A 16,144-nucleotide genomic window follows, 5' to 3' on the forward strand; every position below is an offset into this window, starting at 1 on the left:
ATTTCCCATCATTTTCTAGAAAGTAGTAACAAATGTACCAAAAAAACCCCAAACTTTCCTTAGATCCTGGTTTGTTTCATAATATACTGTGTTCTTATTTTACCCCCACAGTAACTTTTTTTTTTTTGGAAAGTCGGTGTCTTTTCATAATTTTATTAATGTGTATTTTGATAAACAGCCTGAGGTTTTAAACTTAAGAACCCTGTGCTAAAATTAGGTCTAGAACATGTCATTCCTAGAACAATTCTGAGTGGGAATCGAGGTAAATTGGACATGATCAAGCAGAAAGGGCAAGAGTGAGCATGGACATCTTAGGAATCAGCGTTTATTTTATTTTGAATATGAAGGTTTCCGGCTGATTTAAGAGGCTCAGTGACCGTGAGTGTTTAGCCTGAGACTGGTAAATCCTCTGACAGGAAGAAAGAAGCATGAGGTGGAGATTCCTGTTAGGATGCGGGGATCAAGGAATTTGCTGGTGGAGTAGGAGCCCCTTTCTGTGACATTGAGAGGAGCCGTCACCACACACACACACACACGTATCCCTAAGACACAGTGTTATGCAAACAGGAGCCACAGTCACACCTCTGAAGTAGTCACTGACATATACTCCTGCTGTTCAGTTGCTCAGTCACGTCCAGCTCTCTGCGCCCCCGTGGACTGCAGCACGCCTGGCCTCCCTGTCCTTCCCTAACTCCCGGAGTTTACTCAAACTTATGTCTATTGAGTGGGTGATGCCATCCAACCATCCCATCCTCTGTCGTCCCCTTCTCCTCCTGCCGTCCATCTTTCCCAGCATCAGGGTCTTTTCCAATGAGTCGGCCCCTGCTAAAAGTAATTTATGGGAACAGGGAATAGGCTTATCAATTTCAACAGAAATCCCCTTAGGGGAAGGGTGTTAGTTTATAAACACACAGCCAAGCTCTCTCATAGTAGAAACTTTATGACATTATCTATAAAGCTGATGATTCCCGGTGGATCAGTGGTAAAGAACCCACCTGCCAATGCAGGAGACACGGGCTGGATTCCTGGGTCGGGAAGATCCCCTGGAAGAGAGCCTGGCAGCCCACTCCAGCGTTCCTGCCTGGAGAATCCCTTGGACAGAGGAGCCTGGCATCGCAAGGCTCCATGGTGGTTGCAAAGAGTCTGACACGACTTAGCGAGTAAACAACAGCAACAGTAAAACTGGTGTAGTACTCCTGTCAGACACCAGAGGACCATTTAAGGAAGTAAGTCCTAGTTTACAGACAGAATGCTTTCCATTTTAGCATCAGCGGAACTAAAGTCCAGAAAGGTTAAAATACTTTAGGCACAGTCCATGGCAATATAGCTTTTCAGTGGAATCTGGCTCTCCGAATAGAACTAGGTTGCTTCGCGTTAGTTTCTATAAACAGCTTTATAGCCTGGACATAGAGAAGCCTGGACATAGAAGTAGAAAGTGTGTACAGGGAATTTAACCCAGGAGTTCTTCCTTTGCATTCAGATTTTATGTATTGTCCCGAAACACTTCAGCAAGAATCCTTCTACAAATCAGTGGGTGAAGAGTAATCAGGGCTTCCCAGGGGGCTCAGTCAGAAAGAATCTGCCTGCCATGCTGGGGTCGTGAAGAGTCGGGGATGACTGAGTGACTGAGCACTGAGAGTCATGGTGGTCCAAGGATGAGACACAGCTGTATTCTATGGCAAAGCTGACCGATCTGTTTATCTGTCTGGACAAGGCTGTTGTACTGGAGGACGTGGAGCTGACCCTGTGGAGCCGCAGTGATCACTAACCACGCCTTGCATGCTGTGCCTTCTCAACAAGTGTTAGTTGGGTGTGTGTTATTCTCACGGGTTCTGCCTGTTAATAAGAAAGCACCTGCCTGCCACATGGGTGGACTTAGAGCTGATCATACTCAGTGAAGTCAGCCGGAAAGAGAAAGGCAGATACCGTGTGTTATCACTTCCGTGTGGAATCTAAACTTTGACACAAAGGAACTCATCTGTGAAATGCAAAGAGACTCACAGACAGAGAGCAGACCTGTGGTTGTCAAGGGGCCGGGCGGCGGCGGCAGGAGGGACGGGGAATTTGGTGTTTATTAGCTGATGCAAGCTGTTATACGCAGGATGAATGAAGAACAAGGTCTTACTATATCCCAGGGAACTGTATTCAATATCCCGTGATAAACCACAGTGGAACAGGATATGAAAAAGAATATATATATATGTGTGTGTGTAACGGAATCGCTCTGCCGGATAGCAGAGATCGACAGCATTGTAAATCAACTAGGCATGCGTGCTAAGTTGCTTCAGTCGTGTCTGACTCTCTGCAACCCCATGGACTGCAGCCCGCCAGGCTCCTCTGTCCATGGGATTCTCCAGGCAAGGATACTGGAGTGGGATGCTGTGCCCTCCTCCAGGGGATCTTCCCAACCCAGGGACCGAATCTGCATCTCTTATGTCTCCAGCATCGGTAGATGAGTTCTTTACACTAACGCCACCCACCCCGGAAAGCCCAGATTAACTATACGTCAGTAAATAAATTAAAACAACAACAAAGAAAGCACTTGTCCCAAATAGCAGTGTACCTGAGCTGGCAACTTCAATATTTTTTTATTCAACACGCGTTTATTCAGTGGTCCTGCCTGTGTTTGCTCTTCAGTCCCACCAAGCGTTGATAGATGCTGGTATTCTCATTTTAAAGTTGGGGCTTAAATTAATAACATCTCAAGATCTTGCAGCCGATGAGCATGATGGCTTGGCCCCTTCTCTCGAGACCTCTTTCTTCTCAGCACCATATTGAGTTGTTTTCCGATGTAACCGGGCTAATTACGTATAGATGCTAGTGGGCACTGTGCTCAGGTCTTCACCCTGCTCCCCAGTGATAAAAACCTGTGAGAACCACCATCTATTGTATGCAATTGAAATCAACCCAATACAGACTTGCGACATCAAGAAAATCATAAAACTAGTATTTCCAGGGATCATTATAAATCATCTCCTCTAATTTTTGGTCAGCCATTAAAACCAATTTGGAGAAATTGTATAGTTAGCTGTGTATAAGACATCATGGGGCAAATTTTCAATTTATATCTTTCTCTCCCGTTTCTGATCACGGAACTTCCCTGATGGCTCAATGGTAAATAATCCTGCCAGAAGACGTGGGTTCCATCCCTGGGTCGGGAAGATCCCCTGGAGAAGGAAATGGCCATCCACTCCAGTATCCTTGCCTGGGAAATCCCATGGACAGAGGAGCCTGGCGGGCCACTGTCCATGGGGTTGCAAGGAGTCAGACACGACTGAGCGCACACACTGATAGGCAGGTGGCTCATTCTGTGGGAGCAACAAGGACTTTTTAAAAAGTAATCAATTAACACTGTGCTGGTCTTCGTTGCTGCTCGAGGACTTTCTCTAGTTGTGGCCTGCGAGGGCTCCTCTCTAGTTGCAGTGTGTGGGCTTCTCGTTGCAGTGACCTCTGTTGCAGAGTACTGGCTCTCGGCTCATGGGCTCAGGAGAGATGGTACAGGTGCTGAGTGGCTCCGCAGCATGTGGGACCTCCCTGGACTAGTGGCTCGACCCACGTCCCTTGCATTGGCAGGCTGATTCTTAACCACGGGACCACCAGGGAAGCCCACCAGAGAATTTATGTTGCCCTTGAGCAACGCAGGGATTGGACACCAACCCCCATCCCACCTGCCCCCTCCACACAGTCAGAAATCTGCAGACTGCTGTCTCTGCCTCAAAAACAAAGGGACTGATAAATGCAGGAATTGATAAATGACTAACCCGGGGCAGGAAGTGCAAGCAGTTTGGACAAAATCAAAACTCAAACCCTAGTTCTTTGGATTCCATGTGTTGTGAACTCTGAGCACAAGCTTTCCACCACAATTAAAGACCTATAAAATGAAAATACAGACACCAAACTTACTGGGGAAAAAATCCGCTCATAGGTGGATCTTCGACGTTCAAACCAGTGTTATTCAGGGGTCCATGTGCGGGCGCGCTAAGTCATGTCCGACTCTCTGTGACCCCGTGGACTGTGGCCTTCCAGGCTCCTCTGTCTGCAGGCTTCTCCAGGCAAGAACACTGGAGTGGGTTGCCAATTCCTTCTCCAGGGGATCTTCCTGACCCAGGCATCAAACCCACGTCTGTGTCTCCTGCGTTGGCAAGTGGGTTCTTCCTGCTAGTGCCACCGGGAAGCCCTTTATTTAGGGGTCAGCTGTACTGTTTTTTCTTTTTTGTTATTAGTCTTAGAGAAGAACTGATTTATTTACGTGTTTCAAGGGGACTGCCTGGAACAATTTCTAGACGTGTTATGAAGACTAGAGCACTCCACTTCTTTGACACCCTGAGTTTTGGCCCCGCCCGAAGCAATATTTGTTAATAGAGGTGAGATAAGCGCCTGAGTCCTTCTGTAGAACTGTGGAATTTTCCCTCAAGGGTTCCAGGAGGATCTGAAACAGCAATGAAACCTGAGTAGATGTGCATAAAAACAGGTTGTTTGCTTTCTCTTTTCAGAAAACCTCACATTTAAATTTTGTGGTTTTCTTGAAGCTTTGTCATATTCTTTATTTTTTAATCAACCATCCTGAACCTCTAATCAGAAAAATATCACCAGTGGGAGATGCACTAAGCCCGCAAAGGGTGCCGCAGAACAAGAAGGTGTCTTGCCAGGCTGTGGTTTGTAAAACATAACTCAAAAACGTCCAGCCTCCCTGGAGAGGAAGGTGAGAGATATTGCAGAAGCAGCCGTGGGCCAGAGGATCTTCCTGAGTTTGTTCAGGCTGGAGGGCTGGAGTGTCAAGCTGCGGAATCTTGCTGTATTTTCTGAGATTGTTTTGGCCTTGGCTTCTTTACCTTCTTGTTTCTTGCTGGCACGGGACGTGAAGAATTTCAGAATGTGCCACAGGCCTGGGGAAAGGGTGTATTTCTTCCTTGGCATCGAGTTAGAAAGAAACGAAAGGAAGTCAGCATCATCTCCTTTGTTCCAGAGAAGGGCACTCCCCCCGCTCCCCCAAGGACCATCTAGGACTACCTGTTTCTTCCTGTCGGCATTGAATCCTTAACTTTGTTTTGCCCCCTTGCATTGTCAAGTTAAGACCTTGTCGGTGTTACCTGAATCCCGGGATTAGCAGGCTCCAAGTTTCTACTGCCGCACGCGATGCAGACACACAGCTTCCTCAGGAGGGCCCGCGGCAGGAGCAGTTGAGAAGGGACTAGAGTGAAAATGAGGTGGCGAAAGAAAGCAGAAAGGGAAGAAGCAAGACATGCGTTTGTTCGAGAGCATGGCGGCTTGTGTACAGCAGGAAGGACACTAGATTATTTCAGTAAATACTGAAAAGGCATTAGTGAAATTCAGCATCCGTTTCTAATACACGCGAACCGTGTTTATTGGGCTCCGCTTTACTGCGCTTTGCAGATACTGCAAGTTTTACGAGTTGAAGGTTTGTCGCAACCCTGAGTCCAGCAAGTCTGTTCTTGTTATTTAGTCGTGTCTGACTCTTTAGTGACCCCACGGAAAAGAGGTGTCAGGCTCCCTCCAGAGGCTCTGGGATAAAGAACCCACTCTTTGCCTCTTCTTTCTGTTCCTCTTTTTCAACTACTAAAAGATAATTTTCTGTGATTCAGTAGCTATTCAAGAAAATCTTTCTATTTTGGAAAGTTTCGATCATAGTCAAAGGTAGACAGACAATGAACCACCATATATTCATCACTCAGCTTTGACAGTTACCAGCTATTTGGTCTATAGGAAACCCCACCCCACTCACATACTATTTTGAAGCTTATCTTGCGTGCTCAGTCGCTAAGTTGTGTCTGACTCTTTGTGACCCCATGGACTGTTGCCTGCCAGGCTCCTCTGTCCATGGAATTCTCCAGGCAAGAATAGTGAGTGGGTTGCCATGCCCTCCTCCAGGGGACCCTCGTCTCCTGAGTCTCCTGCTCTGGCAGGTGAAATCTTTACCACTAGCACCACCTAGGAAGTTTGTCTTAGAGTCGTATTATTTCACTCGGAGACATTTCAGTATTTCTCTCTAAAATATATGTGAGATGTTTAAACCTAGCCGGGATGGAGTATGCGTTTTGAAAAGACGAGACACATCGCTGCGTGTCTTTGGAAGCTGCTGCCTTGGTTTTATTGTCAAGTGGTATTTTTCACACCCTGTAACTGCACTTCCTTTTGCTGAGCCTCATGAATGAAGCAGCGTGTGAATGAGGAAGGAGATGGGCACAGCTGTGGGGGTTCCCCGCCGAACCCCTCGCCCCCACGCCTGCCTTCCCGGGGCCCCAGACCACAAGAGGGGTGGCGCTTGGCTGCCGTGTCCCTCTAGGTTCTTTCAAGAGCACAGAGTCAGCACCAAATGGTTAGCGTGACAAAGCGCATACCTCAGCTCCACCGGGTCTGCAAAAAAAAGGGCTTCAGTCACGAGACCGGAGCTGTAAGGAAGCTCTTCTGAGTCCTTCCTGCTTTGAACGAGGACCTTTTCTGAACGAGCGGACGGCGCTGCTCCGTCCACGCTGGTTTTCCCCCTGGGACGCGGCCAGAGGTTCTTGGTGTCCTCAGCTGGTTCTTCAGTCCTCCTTCTCTCTCCCTGCTCTCGCCTTGGCTGCCTTCCTTGCCTGTTCCCTTCTTGTTTCCTCGCTGGTCTCAGTCGACTTTTCTGCTTCTCCCTTTGGCACTCCCAGGGCTTCACTCCCCTCCCAGCCCCCACCCGTCCACTCTGAAGCTCCGGGTACCTGTTTGAAGCCTGCCACGTGCCCTTCAGAGTACCCTCTGTTGTGGTTGCTGTTCAGTCGCTCAGTTGTGTCCGACTCTTTTTGACCCCATGGACTGCAGCCTGCCAGGCCTCCCTGTCCTCCACTGTCTCTCAGAGTTGCTCAAACCATGACCATTGAGTCGGTGATGCCATCCAACCTTCTCATCCTCTGTCACCCACTTCTCCTCCTGCCCTCAATCTTTCCCAGCATCAGGGTCTTTTCCAACGAGTCCTCTCTTTGCATCAGGTGGTCAAAGTGTTGGAGGTTCAGCTTCAGTATCAGTCCTTCCAATAAATATTCAGAGTTTCCTTTAGGATGGACTAGTTTGATCTCCTTGCTATTGAAGTTTATCTCAAAAGTCTTCTCCAATACCATAATTCAAAAGCATCATGATATTCTTCAGAGCTCAGCCTTCTTTGTGGTCCAACTCTCACATCTGTATATGACCACTGGAAAAACACATAGCTTTGGTTATACGGACCTTTGTTGGCACAGTGATGTCTCTGCTTTTTAATATGCTGTCTAGGTTTGTCATAGCCGCCCTCCCAAGGAGCAGACGTCTTTTAATTTCTCCTTAGCACATCTGATGTGGAGCTCCTCTGCCTTCTTCCACCTCCCACCCCAACTGGCCTGACTTTTCTCTTTTACTTAATTTTATCTAGATGGGGAAAAGCCAGGTTGCTCCTAATATTACAACTACACCTTAACTCCTGATCTTCTCCACCTTTTATCCAGTTGATGACCAGAACCCATAGTTTTGCTTCTGCAGAGTTTAAGCAGCTTATTTTTGAGCCCAGATGCTGTGGTCTCTGCCTCATTTCTTGGGTCTATTGCTTACTCTGTTCATGGGCAAGGAATGGGGTCTGGCTTTGAAGAGCTCACATTCGAGTGGAAGAGATGGGTAAGCAGGTAGATTCAGTCAATCAGTGAAAGAAAGACAAGACAAGCTGCCCATAGAGGGGACATTCTGGTGCGTTCTTATTTTGAAATATAAGCACAGATATGAAAGGGAGACAAGAAACTTCTGTCTAGTGGACGCCTGTTGTGTGCTGGACTTCTTCACATCAGTTGTACCAGCTGAATCTCTTGGCCGTCAGATTTGGCATCTCCAGTTCATAGGTGAGGAAATTGAGTTTCAGAAGCATCCTCAGGGAGACGTCCTTGGTGATCCAGTGGCTAAGCCTCCAAGCTCCCAGTGCAGGGGGCCCGGGTTCCATCCCTGGTCTGGGAACTAGACCCACATGCCGCCTGCTAAGAGTTCGCTTGGTGCAACAAAGATCGAAGATCCCATGTTCCCCAACTAAGACCCCGTGCGGCGAATTTAGTAAATAAAAGTAACAAGTATTTAGGACAAAAGAGAAACATCCTGAAGGTCCCAGTGTTAAGAGGGCCAGCTCGGATTTAAAACGAAGTCTCACTTATGCTCAAGGTTGTATTATTTCTACTCCATTCTGTGCTATTTACACGTCTATCTGTATGACTGAGCCCCTTCAACCTCCACCTGAGACTGACAGCGTTGTTAATTGGCTATGAAAGTGGAGGTGAGGTCGCTCAGTCGTGTCCGACTCTTTGCGACCCCATGGACTGTAGCCTACCAGGCTCCTCTGTCCATGGGATTTTCCAGGCAATAGTACTGGAGTGGATTGCCATTTCGTTCTCCAGGGGATCTTCCCAACCCAGGGATTGAACCTGGGTCTCCCGCATCGTAGACAGATGCTTTACCATCTGAGCCACCAGGGAAGTCCGGTGGCTAATTAGCTATACTTTCATATAAAATAAAAAGCTTAAAAAATTATTTTTTAAGAAGAATTTATTTACAGGGTAGCAATGGAGAAACAGACACAGGCAATAGACTTATGGACATGGGGAGAGGGGAAGAGAGGGTGAGACGTATGGAAAGAATAACATGGAAACTTACATCACCATATGTAAAATAGATCGCCAACAGGAATTTGCTGTATGAAAAATAATTATAGTTGATATATAATATTATATTAGCTTCAGATGTACATCGTAGTGGCTCAGTATTTTTAGTGTGTACTTTTTCAAAGGAAAAATTGAAGGCCTCAGTACTAAAGTTCAAAACAGTTGAGAAAAGAACAACGAATATTCTGTTCACAAATACAGATGCTGTGGAAGCACTGCACAAAATTGCCGTCATAATGGGACATTTATGGGGGGGTGGATAAGAAAATTAATAATGCACAGATTCAGACACGAATCCATCAATGCAGAAGTAAATGATTCAAGATTGTCAGCAAAGGTGTGAGGAGCATAATAAACGAAGACGGTAGTGGACAGAGTGGGCATTTTAAATGAAAATAGTAGACATTCTGACAGTTGCTTTGAGTTGTTGTGTTCGGAGGCCAGCACGTGGGAGCCGGCCGTGTGGGCGGTGCTTCCTAAGGCGCAGCCGGGGTCTGGGCAGATCTGGGCGGGGGGCGTGTGATGAGGGCGTTGATTTTCGCAGATTGTGTTCCGTCGGTAAGAGGGCTGGGGCGTCGTGAGCATAAGGGCAGGTAAAGACGGGGTTTCAGGACCGTCAGCTGCCTGCTTGAAAGAAAAACGGCTGCGTGTTTACAGTGAGCTGTGCAGCTCTCGGTGTCTCCATTGTATGTAATTCCGGAGACACTTGGCATCCTGGTTGGAGCCTCAGGGGTGGGTGGGGCTTTCTGTGTCCCCTTTGTATCACCATCCTAGAGCCTGCTTTCTCCCTGCGCTCCCTTCTCTCTGCTCTGGTCTGTGTGTGGCTTTGCATCCGATCATTGCGATTTAAGGACATTCAGTGACACTTCTCCGCTGATTTCAGCGCCAGCCGCCCTTGGAACTCAAGCCTCGTATACAAGTATGAAGGTGAGGGCAGCCAAGGCCTTCAGGTTGCCAGTTCCTTGGCTGGAAATCGCATTCACGTTGGGAAACAGATTTTTAAAATACATTTGGCGCAGGGAGCAAAGCCACCCTTTTGTTAGGCTGGGTCAATGATGGTAAACCCCTGCAATCACGCCCCACCAAGCCCCCTCACCCTGGCCAAGCTGGCCTCACGGTGCCCCTTCTGTTGACCCCACGCCATCCTCTTGCTGCTGGAGTTGGCCCTGCAGCAGGACCTTCTGTTTTGTGTCATAAGGCTCATGAGGGGAGCCCTTCGTGCTCAGCTTCACCCAGCCGGTGCTGAGCGAGGTCTGTGTACCGCTTCCTGCAGTACGGTCAGAGCTGGTGAGTATGTCTGTGGCTTGGTGAATGTTTTCTAAGTATTGGTAAGATTTTTTTATTCCTTTACCGCCCCCCGCCCCCAATTCTCTCCCAATGCCATTTTGCTCTGGGCTGTGATCATCAGGACCCAGCTTTGGTTTAAGATGCATTTTGCAAATATATGTGTGTAGTGGGACTACAATATTTTCTGAGAAGACGGGTGTGGGCGGGCCGCTGGCTGATGTAAGATGGGGCCACATATGTTTGCTCCATCAGGCCAAGGAGATTTTTTTTTACCCTCTGCAGACTGAACCAGTTCAGAGGACACAGCTGGTTGAGATCTGCAGAAACATACAGAATTCCGGTCTTCTGAGAAGGCTGGTTACCAGCATGTGACAAAACCTGGAGCCTCTTTTCTGAGCTAGCTTTCATTTCTGCTTTTGAATATCAAGCAAAAAGGCCATTTATCAGTCGGTCACCTCGTTTTATTATTCATTTTGCTCTGTCTGGTTAAGTTTCAAAAAAGCACAATGTTAAATGTTAGAGTCAGGTTGGTTGGCAGCCTTGCGAAGGGGAGCAGATTGCTTTCAAGTAAACGCAGCTGGAAGCGGACTGCATATGTGTCCCTTTCTTCTAAGAAATGAAAGAGGCATTTATAGAAAGGTGGCTGAGTGCTGGGCTCTCCAGGGTCACTTTGTCGGTTTATCCCTCCCAGTCTGGCTGATGATTAACGTCACACCTCGGTCGTTCAAACGGACGCATGTCTCCCTCCCTTGCTGAAGTCGGAGCTTCTCGGAAACAATGAACTTGCAGAGATTTAGGGTAACGGGAGCTGGAGGAGGGTGGAGCCTCTGCAGCTCTGTGTCTCTCGCTCAAGTGTGGTCTCAGGAGCTGAGTGAAAATGCCTGCTGTGGGGTTTTCTGCGGCTCCTGCTTTTTGCAGCCTTGAAAACCGCATCAGAGTCACGTCTGCTGCTCTCTGACTGGATTGCGCTTCCAGCAATGGGCAGGTACGTGAATTATGGAGTGCTGGCGTGTGCCTTTGTGAGTTTTCTTTTCTTTGATCTACTTTTAAAACACGAAGGCAGGGTGTTTTCTGATGGTGCAATTCAACCAGGTTTTGTTTGTCCAAAAGCATTTTGGAGTGCTTTTTCTAGTTTTTGTCAGAGAAGAACCTGGGGTGGCGGGGCGGGCGGGGAGGCGGTCTTCTTTTCCTATACTGAGAAGACTTCACTGTTGTTTTGGCCATCTCTTTCTTTAGTCTCTGTGCCAAAAGTGGTTTTTTTTTTTTTTTTCCCTCTTTCTTTTGCTGTTTCTTCATATGATGATTTGGTGGGTTTTAGTTGGAGTCAATTGCTGTTAAGGAACTAACTAATCATTCATTGCTGTGATGTAATAATTCATTGGTATGTTAAAGTTTTCCAAAGCTGTTTTTCTCCATAAATAGTTATCTTACTTGACGTCTGTCTAGGAAGAGGTGAGTTAGAAACGAAGAGGAGAGATATAGGAACTGAGTTAGAAATGAAGAGGAGAGTAATGTTGCTTCATGAATCAAAAGCCATCTGGAGAGGCGTTTTCACAGGCAGGATCTACTTTAGTTTCGTTCTGTTTTATCTGGGAGAGCTACAGGGCTGGATCAGTTGGGATCGGTCACCTGTACTGGAATCTGTATGTCGAGATCCAGACAAGTCACGTTTGTTCATTCCTCCCTAGAGTATCTCGGGAAAGATAGCCTTCGCAGTGAATTTAGCTGAGGCCCACGGATGGGAATTGTTGGAGTCCAGCCATTTATCTGTTTGAATTCTCACAATCAGATCCAGCCTTAGCATCCTTCTGGTGTACACTACAGCTCTGTGTATCGTCAGGAACTAACTCAGTGACATGTACTAAATGGCCGTAGGCGCTCCAGGAATAGGAAAGGAAATGGTGAGGTTCGAATTCTTAAAAACGCACGTCGGGAAATCTAAACGAGAGAACCGAGATGACCTGTCGCATTGGAGGTGGCTCTGAATGGCTTTCTCCAGCAAATATCGTGTATTAACGTGTGTATGTGGAATCTAGGGGAAATGGTAGAGGTGGTCTTACTTGCAAAGAAGAGAGAGAGACACAGACATCTGTAGGCAGGGGTGGGTGAATTGGGAGGTTGGGACTGACATATAGGCTGCTGATTCTATGTGTAAAACACGTAGCTAGTGAGAACCTACTCTGTGGCAGAGGGACTTGCTGCTCCGTGGTGACCTAAATGGAAAGAAGGTCCAGAAAAGAGAGGATATGTGTAAACACAGAGCTGATTCACTTTGCTGAACAGCAGAAACTGACACAATATTGTAAAGCAGCTGTACTCCAGTAAGAGAGGCTTTCTCTGTGTTGACTGCCATCGAGCATGTTGCCTGCTGGCTTTATGCGCTTTGGCAGAGTTAATCTGGGTTTTGGATTTTGATGGCGCAGAAAGAAAGGTCTCGATATATTGGGCTGTGAGATAACACAGGCAGTTCTTTTTTTAAAATCTTTATTTTTAATTAGAGGATAATCGCTTTATAGTGTTGGTTTCTGCCATACAGCACCATGAATCAGCCACAGGCACACATATGTCCCCTCCTTCTTGGACCCCCTCCCACCCCTCTAGGTTGTCACAGAGCACTTGCTTTGGGTCCCCTAATACAGCCAGTTCTCGCCCAGAGTTTCTGCAATGACTTCCTTTCTTTAATGAGACTGTGCAGATTGTTTTTGACGTGATTATAATTATTATTATTTCATTGCTCTTCCTCGTGTTATCCCATGGTTCTCGCATCAGTCTGGTAAGATAGGTATTGATGTTACTATTAATACACCATATTATAGCTGAGGATAATAAGGATTGGATAACAAGTGACCCTGGAGGTCTCTTTGCATGTGGAGAAACCAGGTGTAAGCTGGTCTTTATAGACCCAGAATCCCATACTTCCCCTCTTCATTCTCTCTGGTGCCCTCTACACTTCATCCACTGGGGAATGGAGGAAAAGCTGCCACATGGGTGCTTGGGGACCCGGATTCTGATTCTGACCAGGCCATTGCGGGGGCTGTCTAATGGTGAGCAGTCCTTGAAGTCTGCAGATGGTGTTCTCCTGCAAGGAGGAAATCAGGATTTGATTTCTTCACTTTCTGCACAGACTCAGCATCTCTGTGCAGGGCCTTAATCAGGGCTTGCACTGAGAGAGGTGAGAGAGAAAGCAAACCTGTGTGTGTTCCGTCCAGCTCTGCTCTGAGCTTTCCTGCCAAGCCCGAGAGACACAGGCGCTCCTTAGGTGGGGAAAACCCGGGGTCCTTACAAGACAAGTTGCTCTGATCACCTGTTGTTGTTCAGTCGCTCAGTCATGCCTGACTCTTTTTGCCTCCATGGTCTGCAGCGTGCCGGGCTTCCCTGTGCTTCACCGTCTCCCAGAGTTTGTTCACACCCATGTGAACCGTGCAACCATCTTGTCCTCTGTCGCCCACTTTCTCCTGCCCTCAAGCTTTCCCAGCATCAGGGTCTTTTCCAGGGAGCCAGTTCTCTTCATCAGGTGGCCAATGTGTTGGAGCTTTAGCTTCAGCATCAGTCCTTCCAGTGAAGCTTCAGGGTGGATTTCCTTTAGGACTGACTGGTTTGATCACATCTTGAGCTGGCATTTCTCAATCTGTTCTTGTAAACTCATCAACAAGAAATGTTGGAGCCAAGCTCTCTTGTGGTTTCAGCCTAGGAACAACGAATACATCGATTACGTTCCCATCTGGCTCACAGAGAAGGGACAGCCTCCGTGCGTGAACCCTTCTGTTACCTTAATCCATTTTGGAACAGCACAAAAGTAAATAAAGATTGCTCTCCCCTTCTCCAGGTGTTGTAACTGATGGCCGGTGGCTGAGAGTGGGCAGGGCGGAGCAGGGGAAGGGTAACTTTTGTTCTCCCTGCCTGGTTTGCTCCATCAGCTCATCACAGACCCAGTTAGACACTGCGGAGTACTGAGAGAGGTGGGGCCACACTTGATTGAGAGCTGTCGTCGCTGTTTGCTAGTCGCTCAGTTGTGTCTGACTCGTGACCTCTTGGACTGTAGCCCGCCAGACTCCTCTGTCCATGGGGTTCTCCAGGCACGAGTACTGGAGTGGGTTGCCGTTTCCTCCTCCAGGGCATCTTCCCGACCCAGGAATTGAACCTGCATCTCCTGCATTGGCAGGCGGATTCTTTACCACCAGCCACCAGGGAAGCCCTGATGGACGTAATAAAGGGAGACAACCTTTAACCGACACCACCCACCATTGTCACACAAGAAAGGAGGAAGGAGGCTGGGATGCAGCCTCCCAGCAGAGAGAGACTGCAGGTCTCCCGGGGTAAAGAGAGTTGGCATCCTTCAGGGGCCTTTCATGGATCCGGGAAGCCCTCACCCACGACCTCAGTCTGCACTCGAAGTTCTGCCCCGCCCGGCAACTGTGCCTCGTCACTCACAGCGCTCCTGGTGGCATGCGGGGCTCTGAATGCAGGGATGAGACTCGGGCTCCCAGTTCCGTCCTTTCTGCGCTGCCATCTCTGTGCCTGCTCTCACTCTGTGATTTTTGTAGACCTTAACATTATCCTTCCATCTTTCCCTGTAGGCAAGAAGCGAAACCCTGGCCTTAAAATTCCCAAAGAAGCATTTGAACAACCTCAGACCAGTTCCACGTAAGTTGGCAAGAGTGCCATCTTAATCCAAATGCTTGTACTTTACAGGTTTCCAGGGAATGGGAGTTCCTTTTCAGAAGGGTGAGTAATGCTTTGACCGGGGAGGGAGTTTGTTAGAAAGGAGAGCCCTTTGAAGCGGGGAAGCCAAGGACTTTTACTGTTCTGAGACCTGAAACGATCTTAGTCGGTCAGTCTATATGGAATGGGTACCTTTGAATTTAGTTGGCTAAAAATTTTACAGCCGTGTTTGGCAGATGGCTTGTTGTTCTTCAGTCGCTGAGTCGTGTCTGATTCTTTGTGACCCCGTGGACTGTAACCCACCAGGCTCCTCTGTGCATGGGATTTCCCAGGCAAGGATACTGGAGCAGGTAGCCATTTCCTCCTCCAGGGGATCTTCCCCACCCAGGGATGATTGAACCCACGTCTCCTGCATCGGCAGGCAGATTCTTTACCACTGTGCCACCAGGGAAGCCCTGGTAGATGGGGTCTTAAATAAATTCAGAAAGGTCACTGGATGGGGACTTTTTTCCTTTTCCATTTTATCCGAATAAACCCCTGAGGGAGCCACCACTGTGAACTTTGGGTTGGGTAGAAAGGTAGTACTTGGTGAGGACTCAGCATCCTGTACTTAGATCCTGTTCCGTATGAACAGAAGGCAGATGTGAGATACGGGACCACACCTTACGAGCTAAGCCGTGGGTCCAAGGCCCCGAGAGTCCGAAGCCCTGGTGATGTGGGACACCCACTCCCAGAGCCTCCCTCTTTCTTTGTCTCTCCGCGTTGTGGGGAGGGTGTTGCCTAGCTGGGAGCAAGGTCAAGTGAAAGTCACTCAGTCGTGTCTGACTCTTTGTGACCCCGTGGACTATACAGTCCATGGAATCCTCCAGGCCAGAATACTGGAGTGGGTAGCCGTTCCCTTCTCCAGGGCATCCTCCCAACCCAGGGATCAAACCCAGGTCTCCCACATTGCAGGCGGATTTGTTACCCGCTGAGCCACCAGGCAAGCGCAGCTTGGGGCAGGACCACATCAAAGCATCTACAGGGGAAGAAAGGCAATTCCAAGAAAAAAAACTATAGCAGAGGGAGCATAATAGCCATTCCAATGGAAACTTAAATTAAAAAAATACATTAATTCGGCTAAGTTGGGTCTTAGTTGCAACAAGTGAAAGCATTACAGACCTGCTTCCCAGGTGACACAGTGGTAGAGGATCCGTCTGCCAACGCCGGAGACGCAGGAGATGCGGGTTCAGTCCCAGGGTTGGCAAGAGCCCCTGCAGGAGGGAGTGGCAGCCCGCTGACTCTGTGGGACTGACGGGCGAGCTCTCCGGACGGGACTCGTTTGTCTGTAGGAATTTACTCTCGTCTCTTCTCCATCTCCATCTTGTTGCTTCCTGATTATTGTGCAAATGGAATCATGCATATCCTTTCTGAGACCGGCCTTTTTCTTTCAGCATCATTCCCTTGAGGTTATTCGAGTTGCTGCATGTACCCACAGATTATTCTTTGTTATTGCTGAATGCCATTCTGTGGGGTGGATACACCAGTGTGTCAAAGCC

At 48.1% G+C, this 16,144-nt stretch overlaps 1 protein-coding gene across 6 annotated transcripts in view; it reads left to right on the top strand.

Annotated features, from left to right (window-relative positions):
• MAP2K6 (mitogen-activated protein kinase kinase 6) overlaps window positions 1-16,144 on the top strand; it is a 150,971-nt gene that overhangs the window by 56,953 nt on the left and 77,874 nt on the right. For 3 of the 6 annotated variants that reach the window (XM_005899317.2, XM_070388994.1, XM_070388992.1), the window contains exon 2: window positions 14,522-14,588. In XM_005899317.2, the coding sequence (XP_005899379.2) occupies window positions 14,522-14,588 (67 nt within the window). Of the gene's footprint in view, window positions 1-9,844; window positions 9,945-10,743; window positions 10,930-14,521; window positions 14,589-16,144 lie in introns of those variants that run through there. The other 3 variants (XM_070388991.1, XM_070388990.1, XM_070388993.1) reach the window with 2 other exon arrangements.

The sequence above is a fragment of the Bos mutus genome, chromosome 19 (assembly GCF_027580195.1).
Source record: "Bos mutus isolate GX-2022 chromosome 19, NWIPB_WYAK_1.1, whole genome shotgun sequence".
In the NCBI taxonomy this organism is placed as follows: Eukaryota; Metazoa; Chordata; class Mammalia; order Artiodactyla; family Bovidae; genus Bos; species Bos mutus.